The sequence below is a fragment of the Oncorhynchus tshawytscha genome, linkage group LG13, assembly GCF_018296145.1.
Source record: "Oncorhynchus tshawytscha isolate Ot180627B linkage group LG13, Otsh_v2.0, whole genome shotgun sequence".
NCBI lineage: Eukaryota > Metazoa > Chordata > Actinopteri > Salmoniformes > Salmonidae > Oncorhynchus > Oncorhynchus tshawytscha.
Window position 1 is genome coordinate 76,069,955 of NC_056441.1, and position 19,086 is coordinate 76,089,040.

A 19,086-nucleotide genomic window follows, 5' to 3' on the forward strand; every position below is an offset into this window, starting at 1 on the left:
CTGTGTGTTCCTGTGTGAGGTCTGGTGATACGTAGCAGTGGTTGTGTCTGTGTGTTCCTGTGTGAGGTCTGGTGATATGTAGCAGTGGTTGTGTGTCTGTGTGTTCCTGTGTGAGGTATGGTGATACGTAGCAGTGGTTGTGTCTGTGTGTTCCTGTGTGAGGTCTGGTGATACGTAGCAGTGGTTGTGTCTGTGTGTTCCTGTGTGGGGTCTGGTGATACGTAGCAGTGGTTGTGTCTGTGTGTTCCTGTGTGAGGTCTGGTGATACGTAGCAGTGGTTGTGTCTGTGTGTTCCTGTGTGAGGTCTGGTGATACGTAGCAGTGGTTGTGTCTGTGTGTTCCTGTGTGAGGTCAGGTGATACGTAGCAGTGGTTGTGTCTGTGTGTTCCTGTGTGAGGTCTGGTGATACGTAGCTGTGGTTGTGTGTCTGTGTGTTCCTGTGTGAGGTCTGGTGATACGTAGCAGTGGTTGTGTCTGTGTGTTCCTGTGTGAGGTCTGGTGATACATAGCAGTGGTTGTGTGTTCCTGTGTGAGGTCTGGTGATACGTAGCAGTGGTTGTGTCTGTGTGTTCCTGTGTGAGGTCTGGTGATACGTAGCTGTGGTTGTGTGTCTGTGTGTTCCTGTGTGAGGTCTGGTGATACGTAGCAGTGGTTGTGTCTGTGTGTTCCTGTGTGAGGTCTGGTGATACGTAGCTGTGGTTTTGTCTGTGTGTTCCTGTGTGAGGTCTGGTGATACGTAGCAGTGGTTGTGTCTGTGTGATCCTGTGTGAGGTCTGGTGATACGTAGCAGTAGTTGTGTCTGTGTGTTCCTGTGTGAGGTCTGGTGATACGTAGCAGTGGTTGTGTCTGTGTGTTCCTGTGTGAGGTCTGGTGATACGTAGCAGTGGTTGTGTCTGTGTGTTCCTGTGTGAGGTCTGGTGATACGTAGCTGTGGTTGTGTGTCTGTGTGTTCCTGTGTGAGGTCTGGTGACACGTAGCAGTGGTTGTGTCTGTGTGTTCCTGTGTGAGGTCTGGTGATACGTAGCAGTGGTTGTGTGTCTGTGTGTTCCTGTGTGAGGTCTGGTGATACGTAGCAGTGGTTGTGTGTCTGTGTGTTCCTTTGTGAGGTCTGGTTATACGTAGCTGTGGTTGTGTGTCTGTGTGTTCCTGTGTGAGGTCTGGTGATACGTAGCAGTGGTTGTGTGTCTGTGTGTTCCTTTGTGAGGTCTGGTTATACGTAGCTGTGGTTGTGTGTCTGTGTGTTCCTGTGTGAGGTCTGGTGATACGTAGCAGTGGTTGTGTGTTCCTGTGTGAGGTCTGGTGATACGTAGCTGTGGTTGTGTGTCTGTGTGTTCCTGTGTGAGGTCTGGTGATACATAGCAGTGGTTGTGTGTCTGTGTGATCCTGTGTGAGGTCTGGTGATACATAGCAGTGGTTGTGTGTCTGTGTGATCCTGTGTGAGGTCTGGTGATACGTAGCTGTGGTTGTGTGTCTGTGTGTTCCTGTGTGAGGTCTGGTGATACATAGCTGTGGTTGTGTGTCTGTGTGATCCTGTGTGAGGTCTGGTGATACGTAGCTGTGGTTGTGTGTCTGTGTGTTCCTGTGTGAGGTCTGGTGATACGTAGCTGTGGTTGTGTGTCTGTGTGATCCTGTGTGAGGTCTGGTGATACGTAGCAGTGGTTGTGTCTGTGTGATCCTGTGTGAGGTCTGGTGATACGTAGCAGTGGTTGTGTCTGTGTGTTCCTGTGTGAGGTCTGGTGATACGTAGCAGTGGTTGTGTCTGTGTGTTCCTGTGTGAGGTCTGGTGATACGTAGCAGTGGTTGTGTCTGTGTGTTCCTGTGTGAGGTCTGGTGATACGTAGCTGTGGTTGTGTCTGTGTGATCCTGTGTGAGGTCTGGTGATACGTAGCTGTGGTTGTGTGTCTGTGTGTTCCTGTGTGAGGTCTGGTGATACGTAGCAGTGGTTGTGTGTTCCTGTGTGAGGTCTGGTGATACGTAGCAGTGGTTGTGTTCCTGTGTGAGGTCTGGTGATACGTAGCAGTGGTTGTGTGTTCCTGTGTGAGGTCTGGTGATACGTAGCAGTGGTTGTGTCTGTGTGATCCTGTGTGAGGTCTGGTGATACGTAGCAGTGGTTGTGTCTGTGTGATCCTGTGTGAGGTCTGGTGATACGTAGCAGTGGTTGTGTCTGTGTGTTCCTGTGTGAGGTCTGGTGATACGTAGCAGTGGTTGTGTCTGTGTGTTCCTGTGTGAGATCTGGTGATACGTAGCAGTGGTTGTGTCTGTGTGTTCCTGTGTGAGGTCTGGTGATACGTAGCAGTGGTTGTGTCTGTGTGATCCTGTGTGAGGTCTGGTGATACGTAGCTGTGGTTGTGTCTGTGTGATCCTGTGTGAGGTCTGGTGATACGTAGCTGTGGCTGTGTGTCTGTGTGTTCCTGTGTGAGGTCTGGTGATACGTAGCAGTGGTTGTGTCTGTGTGTTCCTGTGTGAGGTCTGGTGATACGTAGCTGTGTTTGTGTGTCTGTGTGATCCTGTGTGAGGTCTGGTGATACGTAGCAGTGGTTGTGTCTGTGTGATCCTGTGTGAGGTCTGGTGATACGTAGCAGTGGTTGTGTCTGTGTGTTCCTGTGTGAGGTCTGGTGATACGTAGCAGTGGTTGTGTCTGTGTGTTCCTGTGTGAGGTCTGGTGATACGTAGCAGTGGTTGTGTCTGTGTGATCCTGTGTGAGGTCTGGTGATACGTAGCAGTGGTTGTGTGTCTGTGTGATCCTGTGTGAGGTCTGGTGATACGTAGCAGTGGTTGTGTGTCTGTGTGTTCCTGTGTGAGGTCTGGTGATACGTAGCAGTGGTTGTGTCTGTGTGTTCCTGTGTGAGGTCTGGTGATACGTAGCAGTGGTTGTATCTGTGTGTTCCTGTGTGAGGTCTGGTGATGCGTAGCAGTGGTTGTGTCTGTGTGTTCCTGTGTGAGGTCTGGTGATGCGTAGCAGTGGTTGTGTCTGTGTGTTCCTGTGTGAGGTCTGGTGATACGTAGCAGTGGTTGTGTGTCTGTGTGTTCCTGTGTGAGGTCTGGTGATACGTAGCAGTGGTTGTGTCTGTGTGATCCTGTGTAAGGTCTGGTGATACGTAGCAGTGGTTGTGTCTGTGTGATCCTGTGTGAGGTCTGGTGATACGTAGCAGTGGTTGTGTCTGTGTGATCCTGTGTGAGGTCTGGTGATACGTAGCTGTGGTTGTGTGTCTGTGTGATCCTGTGTAAGGTCTGGTGATACGTAGCAGTGGTTGTGTCTGTGTGATCCTGTGTGAGGTCTGGTGATACGTAGCAGTGGTTGTGTGTCTGTGTGTTCCTGTGTGAGGTCTGGTGATACGTAGCAGTGGTTGTGTCTGTGTGTTCCTGTGTGAGGTCTGGTGATACGTAGCAGTGGTTGTGTCTGTGTGTTCCTGTGTGAGGTCTGGTGATACGTAGCAGTGGTTGTGTCTGTGTGTTCCTGTGTGAGGTCTGGTGATACGTAGCAGTGGTTGTGTGTCTGTGTGTTCCTGTGTGAGGTCTGGTGATACGTAGCAGTGGTTGTGTCTGTGTGATCCTGTGTGAGGTCTGGTGATACGTAGCAGTGGTTGTGTCTGTGTGTTCCTGTGTGAGGTCTGGTGATACGTAGCAGTGGTTGTGTCTGTGTGATCTGTGTGAGGTCTGGTGATACGTAGCAGTGGTTGTGTCTGTGTGATCCTGTGTGAGGTCTGGTGATACGTAGCAGTGGTTGTGTGTCTGTGTGATCCTGTGTGAGGTCTGGTGATACGTAGCAGTGGTGGTGTGTGTCTGTGTGATCCTGTGTGAGGTCTGGTGATACGTAGCAGTGGTTGTGTCTGTGTGTTCCTGTGTGAGGTCTGGTGATACGTAGCAGTGGTTGTGTGTCTGTGTGTTCCTGTGTGAGGTCTGGTGATACGTAGCAGTGGTTGTGTCTGTGTGTTCCTGTGTGAGGTCTGGTGATACGTAGCAGTGGTTGTGTCTGTGTGTTCCTGTGTGAGGTCTGGTGATACGTAGCAGTGGTTGTATGTCTGTGTGTTCCTGTGTGAGGTCTGGTGATACGTAGCAGTGGTTGTGTGTCTGTGTGTTCCTGTGTGAGGTCTGGTGATACGTAGCAGTGGTTGTGTGTCTGTGTGATCCTGTGTGAGGTCTGGTGATACGTAGCAGTGGTTGTGTGTTCCTGTGTGAGGTCTGGTGATACGTAGCAGTGTGGTTGTGTGTCTGTGTGATCCTGTGTGAGGTCTGGTGATACGTAGCAGTGGTTGTGTCTGTGTGATCCTGTGTGAGGTCTGGTGATACGTAGCAGTGGTTGTGTCTGTGTGATCCTGTGTGAGGTCTGGTGATACGTAGCAGTGGTTGTGTCTGTGGTGTGTGTCTGGTGTGTGATCCTGTGTGAGGTCTGGTGATACGTAGCTGTGGTTGTGTGTGTGATCCTGTGTGAGGTCTGGTGATACGTAGCAGTGGTTGTGTCTGTGTGATCCTGTGTGAGGTCTGGTGATACGTAGCAGTGGTTGTGTGTCTGTGTGTTCCTGTGTGAGGTCTGGTGATACGTAGCAGTGGTTGTGTCTGTGTGTTCCTGTGTGAGGTCTGGTGATACGTAGCAGTGGTTGTGTGTCTGTGTGTTCCTGTGTGAGGTCTGGTGATACGTAGCAGTGGTTGTGTCTGTGTGATCCTGTGTGAGGTCTGGTGATACGTAGCAGTGGTTGTGTCTGTGTGATCCTGTGTGAGGTCTGGTGATACGTAGCAGTGGTTGTGTCTGTGTGATCCTGTGTGAGGTCTGGTGATACGTAGCTGTGGTTGTGTGTCTGTGTGATCCTGTGTGAGGTCTGGTGATACGTAGCAGTGGTTGTGTCTGTGTGATCCTGTGTGAGGTCTGGTGATACGTAGCAGTGGTTGTGTGTCTGTGTGTTCCTGTGTGAGTGGTCTGGTGATACGTAGCAGTGGTTGTGTCTGTGTGTTCCTGTGTGAGGTCTGGTGATACGTAGCAGTGGTTGTGTCTGTGTGTTCCTGTGTGAGGTCTGGTGATACGTAGCAGTGGTTGTGTCTGTGTGTTCCTGTGTGAGGTCTGGTGATACGTAGCAGTGGTTGTGTGTCTGTGTGTTCCTGTGTGAGGTCTGGTGATACGTAGCAGTGGTTGTGTCTGTGTGATCCCTGTGTGAGGTCTGGTGATAGGTCGTAGCAGTGGTTGTGTCTGTGTGTTCCTGTGTGAGGTCTGGTGATACGTAGCAGTGGTTGTGTCTGTGTGATCTGTGTGAGGTCTGGTGATACGTAGCAGTGGTTGTGTCTGTGTGATCCTGTGTGAGGTCTGGTGATACGTAGCAGTGGTTGTGTGTCTGTGTGATCCTGTGTGAGGTCTGGTGATACGTAGCAGTGGTTGTGTGTCTGTGTGATCCTGTGTGAGGTCTGGTGATACGTAGCAGTGGTTGTGTCTGTGTGTTCCTGTGTGAGGTCTGGTGATACGTAGCAGTGGTTGTGTGTCTGTGTGTTCCTGTGTGAGGTCTGGTGATACGTAGCAGTGGTTGTGTCTGTGTGTTCCTGTGTGAGGTCTGGTGATACGTAGCAGTGGTTGTGTCTGTGTGTTCCTGTGTGAGGTCTGGTGATACGTAGCAGTGGTTGTATGTCTGTGTGTTCCTGTGTGAGGTCTGGTGATACGTAGCAGTGGTTGTGTGTCTGTGTGTTCCTGTGTGAGGTCTGGTGATACGTAGCAGTGGTTGTGTGTCTGTGTGATCCTGTGTGAGGTCTGGTGATACGTAGCAGTGGTTGTGTGTTCCTGTGTGAGGTCTGGTGATACGTAGCTGTGGTTGTGTGTCTGTGTGATCCTGTGTGAGGTCTGGTGATACGTAGCAGTGGTTGTGTCTGTGTGTTCCTGTGTGAGGTCTGGTGATACGTAGCAGTGGTTGTGTCTGTGTGATCCTGTGTGAGGTCTGGTGATACGTAGCAGTGGTTGTGTCTGTGTGTTCCTGTGTGAGGTCTGGTGATACGTAGCAGTGGTTGTGTGTCTGTGTGTTCCTGTGTGAGGTCTGGTGATACGTAGCAGTGGTTGTGTGTCTGTGTGTTCCTGTGTGAGGTCTGGTGATAGCAGTGGTGTGTGTCTGTGTGATAGTGAGTGGTTGTGTGTCTGTGTGATCCTGTGTGAGGTCTGGTGATACGTAGCAGTGGTTGTGTGTTCCTGTGTGAGGTCTGGTGATACGTAGCTGTGGTTGTGTGTCTGTGTGTTCCTGTGTGAGGTCTGGTGATACGTAGCTGTGGTTGTGTGTCTGTGTGATCCTGTGTGAGGTCTGGTGATACGTAGCAGTGGTTGTGTCTGTGTGATCCTGTGTGAGGTCTGGTGATACGTAGCAGTGGTTGTGTCTGTGTGTTCCTGTGTGAGGTCTGGTGATACGTAGCAGTGGTTGTGTCTGTGTGTTCCTGTGTGAGGTCTGGTGATACGTAGCAGTGGTTGTGTCTGTGTGATCCTGTGTGAGGTCTGGTGATACGTAGCAGTGGTTGTGTGTCTGTGTGTTCCTGTGTGAGGTCTGGTGATACGTAGCAGTGGTTGTGTCTGTGTGATCCTGTGTGAGTGCTGGTGATACGTAGCAGTGGTTGTGTCTGTGTGTTCCTGTGTGAGGTCTGGTGATACGTAGCAGTGGTTGTGTCTGTGTGATCCTGTGTGAGGTCTGGTGATACGTAGCAGTGGTTGTGTCTGTGTGATCTGTGTGAGGTCTGGTGATACGTAGCAGTGGTTGTGTCTGTGTGAGGTCTGGTGATACGTAGCAGTGGTTGTGTGTCTGTGTGATCCTGTGTGAGGTCTGGTGATACGTAGCAGTGGTTGTGTCTGTGTGATCCTGTGTGAGGTCTGGTGATACGTAGCAGTGGTTGTGTCTGTGTGTTCCTGTGTGAGGTCTGGTGATACGTAGCAGTGGTTGTGTGTCTGTGTGATCCTGTGTGAGGTCTGGTGATACGTAGCAGTGGTGGTTGTGTGTTCCTGTGTTCCTGTGTGAGGTCTGGTGATACGTAGCAGTGGTTGTGTCTGTGTGTTCCTGTGTGAGGTCTGGTGATACGTAGCAGTGGTCTGTGTGTCTGTGTGTTCCTGTGTGAGGTCTGGTGATACGTAGCTGTGGTTGTGTGTCTGTGTGTTCCTGTGTGAGGTCTGGTGATACGTAGCAGTGGTTGTGTCTGTGTGTTCCTGTGTGAGGTCTGGTGATACGTAGCAGTGGTTGTGTGTCTGTGTGTTCCTGTGTGAGGTCTGGTGATACGTAGCAGTGGTTGTGTCTGTGTGATCCTGTGTGAGGTCTGGTGATACGTAGCAGTGGTTGTGTCTGTGTGTTCCTGTGTGAGGTCTGGTGATACGTAGGAGTGGTTGTGTCTGTGTGTTCCTGTGTGAGGTCTGGTGATACGTAGCTGTGGTTGTGTGTCTGTTTGAGCAGTGTGTTTGCTGTATATGTTACGGAACTGTGTTGATTTCTAATACCGTTTGACAGACAATGTTTGTTGCTGCTTTTTAGTTACTGCTGTTAGTTTTCTCTGTCGAGTTGTTGTTCACAATCAGGAGAGTTGTGGTGTGTTTGATGCTGGTTGATATGTAGTTAGTATGCTGTTGTTGTGTATGAAGGAGCTGTTTGTTCGGAGTAGAGTTGCAAAGGGTCGGAAACTTTCCAGTAAATTTCCAGACTTTTTCCAGAAATTTTTCGTGGGAATTTAAGCCTGGGAATTTTGCTTAAATTCATCAAAAAAGTTAGCTCATAACAGTGAACCTTTTTTGAGATACACATAAGGCAATTCTAGGTCTTGTGGCATATTTTGGTTAAACTATCCCCAATTCAATCTAATTGCAACCCTCTGAATGCACAGTGCATTTTTCCATCACATGTACAGCTGATTCTCAAGATCTTGCACACTAATGAGATGCTATTGAGCCCACACTACTACACTGTCTGAGCCAATGACTATATGCTTTCTGGTACGTTTTTATTACAATACTGGGTGGGGTGAATATAATTTATACGACATACATGATTTTTTGTTAACTAGTAAATAGTAGCCTACAGCAAAGTGTGTTTAAATCATTTCTAACTTGTTAACAATTTCTGCTAGTTTGTTTTTGCTACCATGTGGGTTTTAGCTTGAGCCTGCTAACTGAGGAGTGTTAATTCACCTGTTTCCATACATATTTCATTTTAAAACATTTATCTTACAAAGGAGTTGTTTAATCTAACTGCTTAACTACTTATCTGTGAATGGAATTGTATTTGTATTGTATTTTTGTATTTTTTTCGAATCTTTACATGAAAATGCCACGGGCACTATCTGATGTGTGGAGACATTTCACTGCAGCTAGTATAGAAGGAAAAGCTGTGTACATTTTCAAAAACTGTGCCAAATCATATGTGAAGAATGCAACAGAATCAACTGGCCAAGTGCATAAAGTTTCCTCAGCACTCACAACAAGCAACCTCTTACAAAACCCCCTCTACTTCTATTCGAGGTGAAAATTATGTATCAGAAACCTTATCGATAGTAACAGCTCATGATCCTCCTGAATCAGAAGTTTTTTTGACACAATGGAGGAACGTAGTCAGAGAAATGCTGATGAATGTCTTGCTCGAGCTGTGTATACAACTGGTTCACCTCTGATGCTCACAGGCAATGTGTATTGGAAGATACACATTTCTGATTGTTCTTTTCCCAGCATACACCCCTCCAACCAGACATGATTTATCTACTCATTTGCTGGATGCAGAGTTCAACAGAGTTCAAGTGAAGGTCAAGCAAATCATAGAGAAAGCAGACTGTATTGCAACCATCTCTGATGGGTGGTCAATTGTTCGTGGGCAAGGAATAATTAACTACATCATCTCCACCCCTCAACCAGTATTCTATTAGAGCACAGACACAAAGGACAACAGACACACCGGTCTCTACATTGCAGAAGAGCATTCCACGGAATGTTTCCACCTCTGAATATTCCCCAAAATGTGCAACGCTAGTTCAGAGGGATGACTGTTTGATGTTAGTGTTTTCTTGTTGTTGTGGATTGAGGAGCTGTTTGTTCGGAGGGATGATTTTTTGTTGTTAGTATGTTCTTGTTGTGTGTGTAAATGCTATGAATTATGAGTGTTGTGGTGTTTGATGCTATCTTGCTGTGTGTGCAGGCTCTGTACACCGCCTCGGTCCCAGAGGATATACCAGTCAACAGAGTGATAGTGGGGGTTGGGGCCAGCGATGCTGATGTAGGGGTCAGTGCTTGGATCCAGTACTCTCTACATGGACCGGGCTCTGAAGACTACAGCATCGACCCAGACACTGGTACACTACCTTTACTTTATTTTATATTTGCCAATGAAGTTGAAGTGTGATCTTAACCTGTCTCTCCTCTTTTTCTGTTCAGGTGAACTAAAGACAGCCCAGGCCCTGGACCGGGAGAAGACACCCGTGTACAGACTGGTTGCCCAGGCAACAGACGGAGGTGGTCGGTTCTGTCGTGCAGAGGTCCACCTGACGCTGTTGGATGTGAATGACAACCCTCCGGCGTTCTCTGCTCCCCACTACACTGCCAGTGTGTATGAAGACACATCCACCAAAGCCCTGCTTACACGCATACAGGCCATCGACCCTGATGAAGGTAGGAATGGAATATTCTACTCTCTCTGTCACACTCTCACACTCTTTGTCTCTCTTTCGCTTTGTCTCTCTCACTCTCTGTCTCTCTCTGTCTCTCTCTCTCTCTCTCTCTCTCTCTCTTTGTCACACACTCTCACACTCTTTGTCTCTCTTTCGCTTTGTCTCTCTCACTCTCTGTCTCTCTCTCTCTCTCTCTCTCTCTCTCTCTCTCTCTCTCTCTCTCTCTCTCTTTGTCACACACTCTCACACTCTTTCTCTCTCTCTCTCACCTGCACATACTGCAGCTCTCCAGGACCAGAGTTGCCCATCCAGCTGAATATTAACTGATAGATGGGTAGAGTTTATAATAATGTTTACTCTGTTCTGCTCAGCACTTACCTCACTGTTAGCTGTTAGCAAGCGTATTTAATTTGCCCTGGATTTGGACCAGCTACTAGCACTTACTGATAGCAATCACACACACACACACAAACTGCTAACACTCATATTCTGTCTCTGGATTTGGCTGCTGTCACTGTCTCGCCTTGCAAAGAGGGAAGGGAAAGAAAATGAAGCTCTGCCACAACCACACTAATGAAAAGTCACAACCACACTAATGAAAAGTCACAACCACACTAATGAAAAGTCACAACCACACTAATGAAAAGTCACAACTACACTAATGAAAAGTCACAACCATACTAATGAAAAGTCACAACCACACTAATGTAAAGTCACAACCGCACTAATGAAAAGTCACAACCGCACTAATGAAAAGTCACAACCGCATTTGTTTACCAACAAGTCATGCAGTGTCGACTGGCGGTAGGTTTCAAAGAGGAAGCGCTGTGGCAGGATGACAGAGAGAAGGGCATCAAAGGGAGAGAGAGAGGGAGAGGAAGAAAGAGAGGGAGAGTGAGAGGGAAAGAGAGTGAGGAAGAGGGAACCAGAGAGAGGGAGAGAGTGAACGGTATAAGGGGGAGAGGGATGGAAAGAGAAGGGTATAATGGGAGGAGAGGGAGGGAAAGAGAAGGGTATAAGGGGAGGAGAGGGATGGAAAGAGAAGGGTACAAGGGGAGGAGAGGGAGGGAAAGAGAAGGGTATAATGGGAGGAGAGGGAGGGAAAGAGAAGGGTATAAGGGGAGGAGAGGGATGGAAAGAGAAGGGTACAAGGGGAGGAGAGGGAGGGAAAGAGAAGGGTATAAGGGGAGGAGAGGGAGGGAAAGAGAAGGGTATAAGGGGAGGAGAGGGAGGGAAAGAGAAGGGTATAAGGGGAGGAGAGGGAGGGAAAGAGAAGGGTATAAGGGGAGGAGAGAGAGGGAAAGAGAAGGGTATAAGGGGAGGAGAGGGAGGGAAAGAGAGTGAGGAAGAGGGAACCAGAGAGAGGGAGAGAGTGAACGGTATAAGGGGGAGAGGGATGGAAAGAGAAGGGTATAAGGGGAGGAGAGGGAGGGAAAGAGAAGGGTATAAGGGGAGGAGAGGGAGGGAAAGAGAAGGGTATAAGGGGAGGAGAGGGAGGGAAAGAGAAGGGTATAAGGGGAGGAGAGGGAGGGAAAGAGAAGGGTATAAGGGGAGGAGAGGGAGGGAAAGAGAAGGGTATAAGGGGAGGAGAGGGAGGGAAAGAGAGTGAGGAAGAGGGAACCAGAGAGAGGGAGAGAGTGAACGGTATAAGGGGGGAGAGGGATGGAAAGAGAAGGGTATAATGGGAGGAGAGGGAGGGAAAGAGAAGGGTATAAGGGGAGGAGAGGGATGGAAAGAGAAGGGTATAAGGGGAGGAGAGGGAGGGAAAGAGAAGGGTATAAGGGGAGGAGAGGGAGGGAAAGAGAAGGGTATAAGGGGAGGAGAGGGAGGGAAAGAGAAGGGTATAAGGGGAGGAGAGGGAGGGAAAGAGAGTGAGGAAGAGGGAACCAGAGGGAGGGAGAGAGTGAAGGGTATAAGGGGGAGAGGGATGGAAAGAGAAGGGTATAAGGGGAGGAGAGGGAGGGAAAGAGAAGGGTATAAGGGGAGGAGAGGGATGGAAAGAGAAGGGTATAAGGGGAGGCGAGGGAGGGAAAGAGAAGGGTATAAGGGGAGGAGAGGGAGGGAAAGAGAAGGGTATAAGGGGAGGAGAGGGAGGTGAAGAGAAGGGTATAAGGGGAGGAGAGGGAGGGAAAGAGAAGGGTATAAGGGGAGGAGAGGGATGGAGGGAGAGAGAGAGTGAAGGGTATAAGGGGAGGAGAGGGAGGGAAAGAGATGGGTATAAGGGGAGGAGAGGGATGAGGGAGAGAGTGAAGGGTATAAGGGGAGGAGAGGGAGGGAAAGAGAAGGGTATAAGGGGAGGAGAGGGATGGAGGGAGAGAGTGAAGGGTATAAGGGGAGGAGAGGGAGGGAAAGAGAAGGGTATAAGGGGAGGAGAGGGAGGGGAAGAGAAGGGTATAAGGGGAGGAGAGGGATGGAGGGAGAGAGTGAAGGGTGTAAGGGGAGGAGAGGGAGGGAAAGAGAAGGGGAGGAGAGGGATGGAGGGAGAGAGTGAAGGGTATAAGGGGAGGAGAGGGATGGAGGGAGAGAGTGAAGGGTATAAGGGGAGGAGAGGGAGGGAAAGAGAAGGTTATAAGGGGAGGAGAGGAGAGGGAAGGAGGGAGAGTGAAAATAAATCAAATCAAATCAAATTTTATTTGTCACATACACATGGTTATCAGATGTTAATGCGAGTGTAGCGAAATGCTTGTGCTTCTAGTTCCGACAATGCAGTAATAACCAACAAATAATCTAGCTAACAATTCCAAAACTGCTACCTTATAGACACAAGTGTAAGGGGATAAAGAATATGTACATAAAGATATATGAATGAGTGATGGTACAGAGCGGCATAGGCAAGATACAGTAGATGGTATCGAGTGCAGTATATACATATGAGATGAGTATGTAAACAAAGTGGCATAGTTAAAGTGGCTAGTGATACATGTATTACATAAGGATGCAGTAGATGATATAGAGTACAGTATATACATATACATATGAGATGAATAATGTAGGGTATGTATACATTATATTAGGTAGCATTGTTTAAAGTGGCTAGTGATATATTTTACATCATTTCCCATCAATTCCCATTATTAAAGTGGCTGGAGTTGAGTCAGTGTGTTGGCAGCAGCCACTCAATGTTAGTGGTGGCTGTTTAACAGTCTGATGGCCTTGAGATAGAAGCTGTTTTTCAGTCTCTCGGTCCCAGCTTTGATGCACCTGTACTGACCTCGCCTTCTGGATGATAGCGGGGTGAACAGGCAGTGGCTCGGGTGGTTGTTGTCCTTGATGATCTTTATGGCCTTCCTGTGACATCGGGTGGTGTAGGTGTCCTGGAGGGCAGGTAGTTTGCCCCCGGTGATGCGTTGTGCAGACCTCACTACCCTCTGGAGAGCCTTACGGTTGTGTGCGGAGCAGTTGCCGTACCAGGCGGTGATACAGACCGACAGGATGCTCTCGATTGTGCATCTGTAGAAGTTTGTGAGTGCTTTTGGTGACATGCCAAATTTCTTCAGCCTCCTGAGGTTGAAGAGGCGCTGCTGCGCCTTCTTCACAATGCTGTCTGTGTGGGTGGACCAAATCAGTTTGTCTGTGATGTGTACGCCGAGGAACTTAAAACTTACTACCCTCTCCACTACTGTTCCATCAATGTGGATAGGGAGTGTTCCCTCTGCTGTTTCCTGAAGTCCACAATCATCTCCTTAGTTTTGTTGACGTTGAGTGTGAGGTTATTTTCCTGACACCACACTCCGAGGGCCCTCACCTCCTCCCTGTAGGCCGTCTCGTCGTTGTTGGTAATCAAGCCTACCACTGTTGTGTCGTCCGCAAACTTGATGATTGAGTTGGAGGCGTGCGTGTGGCCACGCAGTCGTGGGTGAACAGGGAGTACAGGAGAGGGCTCAGAACGCACCCTTGTGGGGCCCCAGTGTTGAGGATCAGCGGGTTGGAAATGTTGTTGCCTACCCTCACCACCTGGGGGCGGCCCGTCAGGAAGTCCAGTACTCAGTTGCACAGGGCAGGGTCGAGACCCAGGGTCTCGAGCTTGATGACGAGCTTGGAGGGCACTATGGTGTTAAATGCTGAGCTGTAGTCGATGAACAGCATTCTCACATAGGTATTCCTCTTGTCCAGATGGGTTAGGGCAGTGTGCAGTGTGGTTGAGATTGCATCGTCTGTGGACCTATTTGGGCGGTAAACAAATTGGAGTGGGTCTAGGGTGTCAGGTAGGGTGGATGTGATATGGTCCTTGACTAGTCTCTCAAAGCACTTCATGATGATGGAAGTGAGTGCTACGGGGCAGTAGTCGTTTAGCTCAGTTACCTTAGCTTTCTTGGGAGCAGGAACAATGGTGGCCCTCTTGAAGCATGTGGGAACAACAGACTGGGATAGGGATTGATTGAATATGTCCCTAATATGAAAGGTATAAGGGGAGGAGATGGAGGGAAAGAGAAGGGTATAAGGGGAGGAGGGAGGGAGGGAGGGAGGGAGGGAGGGAGGGAGGGAGGGAGGGAGGGAGGGAGGGAGGGAGGGAGGGAGGGAGGGAGGGAGGGAGGGAGGGAGGGAGGGAGGGAGGGAGGGAGAGGAGGGTATAAGGGGAGGGGAGGGAGGGAAAGAGAAGGGTATAAGGGGAGGGGAGGGAGGGAAAGAGAAGGGTATAAGGGGAGGGGAGAGAGGGAAAGAGAAGGGTATAAGGGGAGGGGAGGGAGGGAGGGAAAGAGAACGGTATAAGGGGAGGAGAGGGAGGGAAAGAGAGTGAGGAAGAGGGAACCAGAGGGAGGGAGAGAGTAAAGGGTATAAGGGGGAGAGGGATGGAAAGAGAAGGGTATAAGGGGAGGAGAGGGAGGGAAAGAGAAGGGTATAAGGGGAGGAGAGGGAGGGAAAGAGAAGGGTATAAGGGGAGGAGAGGGAGGTGAAGAGAAGGGTATAAGGGGAGGAGAGGGAGGGAAAGAGAGAGTGAAGGGTATAAGGGGAGGAGAGGGAGGGAAAGAGATGGGTATAAGGGGAGGAGAGGGATGGAGGGAGAGAGTGAAGGGTATAAGGGGAGGAGAGGGAGGGAAAGAGATGGGTATAGGGGAGGAGAGGGATGGAGGGAGAGAGTGAAGGGTATAAGGGGAGGAGAGGGAGGGAAAGAGAAGGGTATAAGGGGAGGAGAGGGAGGGGAAGAGAAGGGTATAAGGGGAGGAGAGGGATGGAGGGAGAGAGTGAAGGGTGTAAGGGGAGGAGAGGGAGGGAAAGAGAACGGGAGGAGAGGGATGGAGGGAGAGAGTGAAGGGTATAAGGGGAGGAGAGGGATGGAGGGAGAGAGTGAAGGGTATAAGGGGAGGAGAGGGAGGGAAAGAGAAGGGTATAAGGGGAGGAGAGGGATGGAGGGAGAGAGTGAAAATAAATCAAATCAAATCAAATTGTATTTGTCACATACACATGGTTAGCAGATGTTAATGCGAGTGTAGCGAAATGCTTGTGCTTCTAGTTCCGACAATGCAGTAATAACCAACAAATAATCTAGCTAACAATTCCAAAACTGCTACCTTATAGACACAAGTGTAAGGGGATAAAGAATATGTACATAAAGATATATGAATGAGTGATGGTACAGAGCGGCATAGGCAAGATACAGTAGATGGTATCGAGTGCAGTATATACATATGAGATGAGTATGTAAACAAAGTGGCATAGTTAAAGTGGCTAGTGATACATGTATTACATAAAGATGCAGTAGATGATATAGAGTACAGTATATACATATACATATGAGATGAATAATGTAGGGTATGTATACATTATATTAGGTAGCATTGTTTAAAGTGGCTAGTGATATATTTTACATCATTTCCCATCAATTCCCTGTATTAAAGTGGCTGGAGTTGAGTCAGTGTGTTGGCAGCAGCCACTCAATGTTAGTGGTGGATGTTTAACAGTCTGATGGCCTTGAGATAGAAGCTGTTTTTCAGTCTCTCGGTCCCAGCTTTGATGCACCTGTACTGACCTCGCCTTCTGGATGATAGCGGGGTGAACAGGCAGTGGCTCGGGTGGTTGTTGTCCTTGATGATCTTTATGGCCTTCCTGTGACATCGGGTGGTGTAGGTGTCCTGGAGGGCAGGTAGTTTGCCCCCGGTGATGCGTTGTGCAGACCTCACTACCCTCTGGAGAGCCTTACGGTTGTGTGCGGAGCAGTTGCCGTACCAGGCGGTGATACAGACCGACAGGATGCTCTCGATTGTGCATCTGTAGAAGTTTGTGAGTGCTTTTGGTGACATGCCAAATTTCTTCAGCCTCCTGAGGTTGAAGAGGCGCTGCTGCGCCTTCTTCACGATGCTGTCTGTGTGGGTGGACCAAATCAGTTTGTCTGTGATGTGTACGCCGAGGAACTTAAAACTTACTACCCTCTCCACTACTGTTCCATCAATGTGGATAGGGGAGTGTTCCCTCTGCTGTTTCCTGAAGTCCACAATCATCTCCTTAGTTTTGTTGACGTTGAGTGTGAGGTTATTTTCCTGACACCACACTCCGAGGGCCCTCACCTCCTCCCTGTAGGCCGTCTCGTCGTTGTTGGTAATCAAGCCTACCACTGTTGTGTCGTCCGCAAACTTGATGATTGAGTTGGAGGCGTGCGTGTGGCCACGCAGTCGTGGGTGAACAGGGAGTACAGGAGAGGGCTCAGAACGCACCCTTGTGGGGCCCCAGTGTTGAGGATCAGCGGGTTGGAAATGTTGTTGCCTACCCTCACCACCTGGGGGCGGCCCGTCAGGAAGTCCAGTACTCAGTTGCACAGGGCAGGGTCGAGACCCAGGGTCTCGAGCTTGATGACGAGCTTGGAGGGCACTATGGTGTTAAATGCTGAGCTGTAGTCGATGAACAGCATTCTCACATAGGTATTCCTCTTGTCCAGATGGGTTAGGGCAGTGTGCAGTGTGGTTGAGATTGCATCGTCTGTGGACCTATTTGGGCGGTAAAAAAATTGGAGTGGGTCTAGGGTGTCAGGTAGGGTGGATGTGATATGGTCCTTGACTAGTCTCTCAAAGCACTTCATGATGATGGAAGTGAGTGCTACGGGGCGGTAGTCGTTTAGCTCAGTTACCTTAGCTTTCTTGGGAACAGGAACAATGGTGGCCCTCTTGAAGCATGTGGGAACAACAGACTGGGATAGGGATTGATTGAATATGTCCCTAATATGAAGGGTATAAGGGGAGGAGATGGAGGGAAAGAGAAGGGTATAAGGGGAGGAGAGGGAGGGAGGGAGGGAGGGAGGGAGGGAGGGAGGGAGGGAGGGAGGGAGGGAGGGAGGGAGGGAGGGAGGGAGGGAGGGAGGGAGGGAGGGAGGGAGGGAGGGGAGGGTATAAGGGGAGGGGAGGGAGGGGAGGGGAGGGTATAAGGGGAGGGGAGGGAGGGAAAGAGAAGGGTATAAGGGGAGGGAGGGAGGGTGAGAGTGAAGGGTACAAGGGGAGGGAGGGAAAGAGAAGGGTATAAGGGGAGGAGAGGGAGGGAGAGAGTGAAGGGTATAAGGGGAGGAGAGGGAGGGAAAGAGAAGGGTATCAGGGGAGGAGAGGGAGGGAAAGAGAGGGGTATCAGGGGAGGAGAGGGAGGGAGAGGGAAGGGTATCAGGGGAGGAGAGGGAGGGAGAGAGAAGGGTATCAGGGGAGGAGATGGGGGGAGAGGGAACCAGAGAGAGAGAAAGAGGGAGAGTGTGAAGGGTATCATGAGAGGAGAGAGGGGTAGAGACAAGAGTATTATGGGAGGAGAGAGGTAGAGACAAGGGTAATATGGGAGTATAGAGAGGTAGAGACAAGGGTATTATGGGAGAGGAGAGAGGAGAGGGAGGGAGAGAGAAGGGTATTATGGGAGGAGAGAGAGTTAGAAACAAGGGTATTATGGGAGTAGAGAGAGGTAGAGACAAGGGTATTATGGGAGGAGAGAGAGGTAGAGACAAGGGTATTATGGGAGGAGAGAGAGGTAGAGACAAGGGTATTATGGGAGGAGAGAGAGGTAGAAACAAGGGTATTATGGGAGGAGAGAGAGGTAGAGACAAGGGTATTATGGGAGGAGAGAGAGGTAGAAACAAGGGTATTATGGGAGGAGAGAGAGGAGAGGGAGGGAGAGAGAAGGGTATTATGGGAGGAGAGAGAGGTAGAAACAAGGGTATTATGGGAGAGAGAGAGAGGAGAGGGAGGGAGAGAGAAGGGTATTATGGGAGGAGAGAGAGGTAGAAACAAGGGTATTATGGGAGGAGAGAGAGGAGAGGGAGGGAGAGAGAAGGGTATTATGGGAGGAGAGAGAGGTAGAAACAAGGGTATAATGGGAGTAGAGAGAGGTAGAGACAAGGGTATTTTGGGAGGAGAGAGAGGTAGAAACAAGGGTATCATGAGAGGAGAGAGAGGTAGAGACAAGGGTATTATGAGAGTAGAGAGAGGTAGAGACAAGGGTATTTTGGGAGGAGTGAGAGGTAGAGACAAGTGTATTATGGGAGGAGAGAGGTAGAGACAAGGGTATTTTGGGAGGAGAGAGAGGTAGAGACAAGGGTATTATGGGAGGAGAGAGAGGTAGAGACAAGGGTATTATGGGAGGAGAGAGAGGTAGAGACAAGGGTATTTTGGGAGGAGAGAGAGGTAGAGACAAGGGTATTATGGGAGGAGAGAGAGGTAGAGAGAAGGGTATTATGGGAGGAGAGAGAGGTAGAGACAAGGGTATTATGGGAGGAGAGAGAGGTAGAGACAAGGGTATTATGGGAGGAGAGAGAGGTAGAAACAAGGGTATTATGGGAGGAGAGAGAGGAGAGGGAGGGAGAGAGAAGGGTATTTTGGGAGGAGAGAGAGGTAGAAACAAGGGTATTATGGGAGTAGAGACAGGTAGAGACAAGGGTATTTTGGGAGGAGAGAGAGGTAGAGACAAGGGTATTATGGGAGGAGAGAGAGGTAGAGACAAGGGTATTTTGGGAGGAGAGAGAGGTAGAGACAAGGGTATTATGGGAGGAGAGAGAGGTAGAGAGAAGGGTATTATGGGAGGAGAGAGAGGTAGAGACAAGGGTATTTTGGGAGGAGAGAGAGGTAGAGACAAGGGTATTATGGGAGGAGAGAGAGGTAGAAACAAGGGTATTTTGGGAGGAGAGAGAGGAGAGGGAGGGAGAGAGAAGGGTATTATGGGAGGAGAGATAGGAGAGGGAGGGATAGAGAAGGGTATTATGGGAGGAGAGAGAGGAGAGGGAGGGAGAGAGAAGGGTATTATGGGAGGAGAGAGAGGAAAGGGACCAATTAAACAAAGATTAATGTTTGAACTGGAGTCAACCTCTCTCTCTCTCTCTTTTCTATATCTCTCTCTCTCCTTTCTCTCTTTCTCTCTCTCTTTTCTGTCTCTTTCTCTCTCTCTCTCTGTCTGGTTTCTGATATCTCTACATCTCAACTCTCAAAACACACATACACACAGATGGCAATCAATAAATGAAATCATTGATTTCTGAAAGACTGTTCTAGCATCCTTCCCTCCTCTCCCCTCTCTCCAGGTGTCAGTCGTAAGGTGGTC

The 19,086-nt window shown here is 49.4% G+C and overlaps 1 protein-coding gene across 3 annotated transcripts in view; it reads left to right on the forward strand.

Moving 5' to 3' along the window:
- The window catches only part of LOC112266166 (protocadherin Fat 3), a 350,540-nt gene that overhangs the window by 306,601 nt on the left and 24,853 nt on the right, over window positions 1–19,086 (forward strand). For all 3 annotated transcript variants that reach the window (XM_042296360.1, XM_042296361.1, XM_042296362.1), the window contains exons 13-15: window positions 9,123–9,276; window positions 9,359–9,592; window positions 19,067–19,086. The exon at window positions 19,067–19,086 is cut by the window's right edge and continues 370 nt beyond it. In XM_042296360.1, the coding sequence (XP_042152294.1) occupies window positions 9,123–9,276; window positions 9,359–9,592; window positions 19,067–19,086 (408 nt within the window). The remainder of the gene's footprint in view (window positions 1–9,122; window positions 9,277–9,358; window positions 9,593–19,066) is intronic.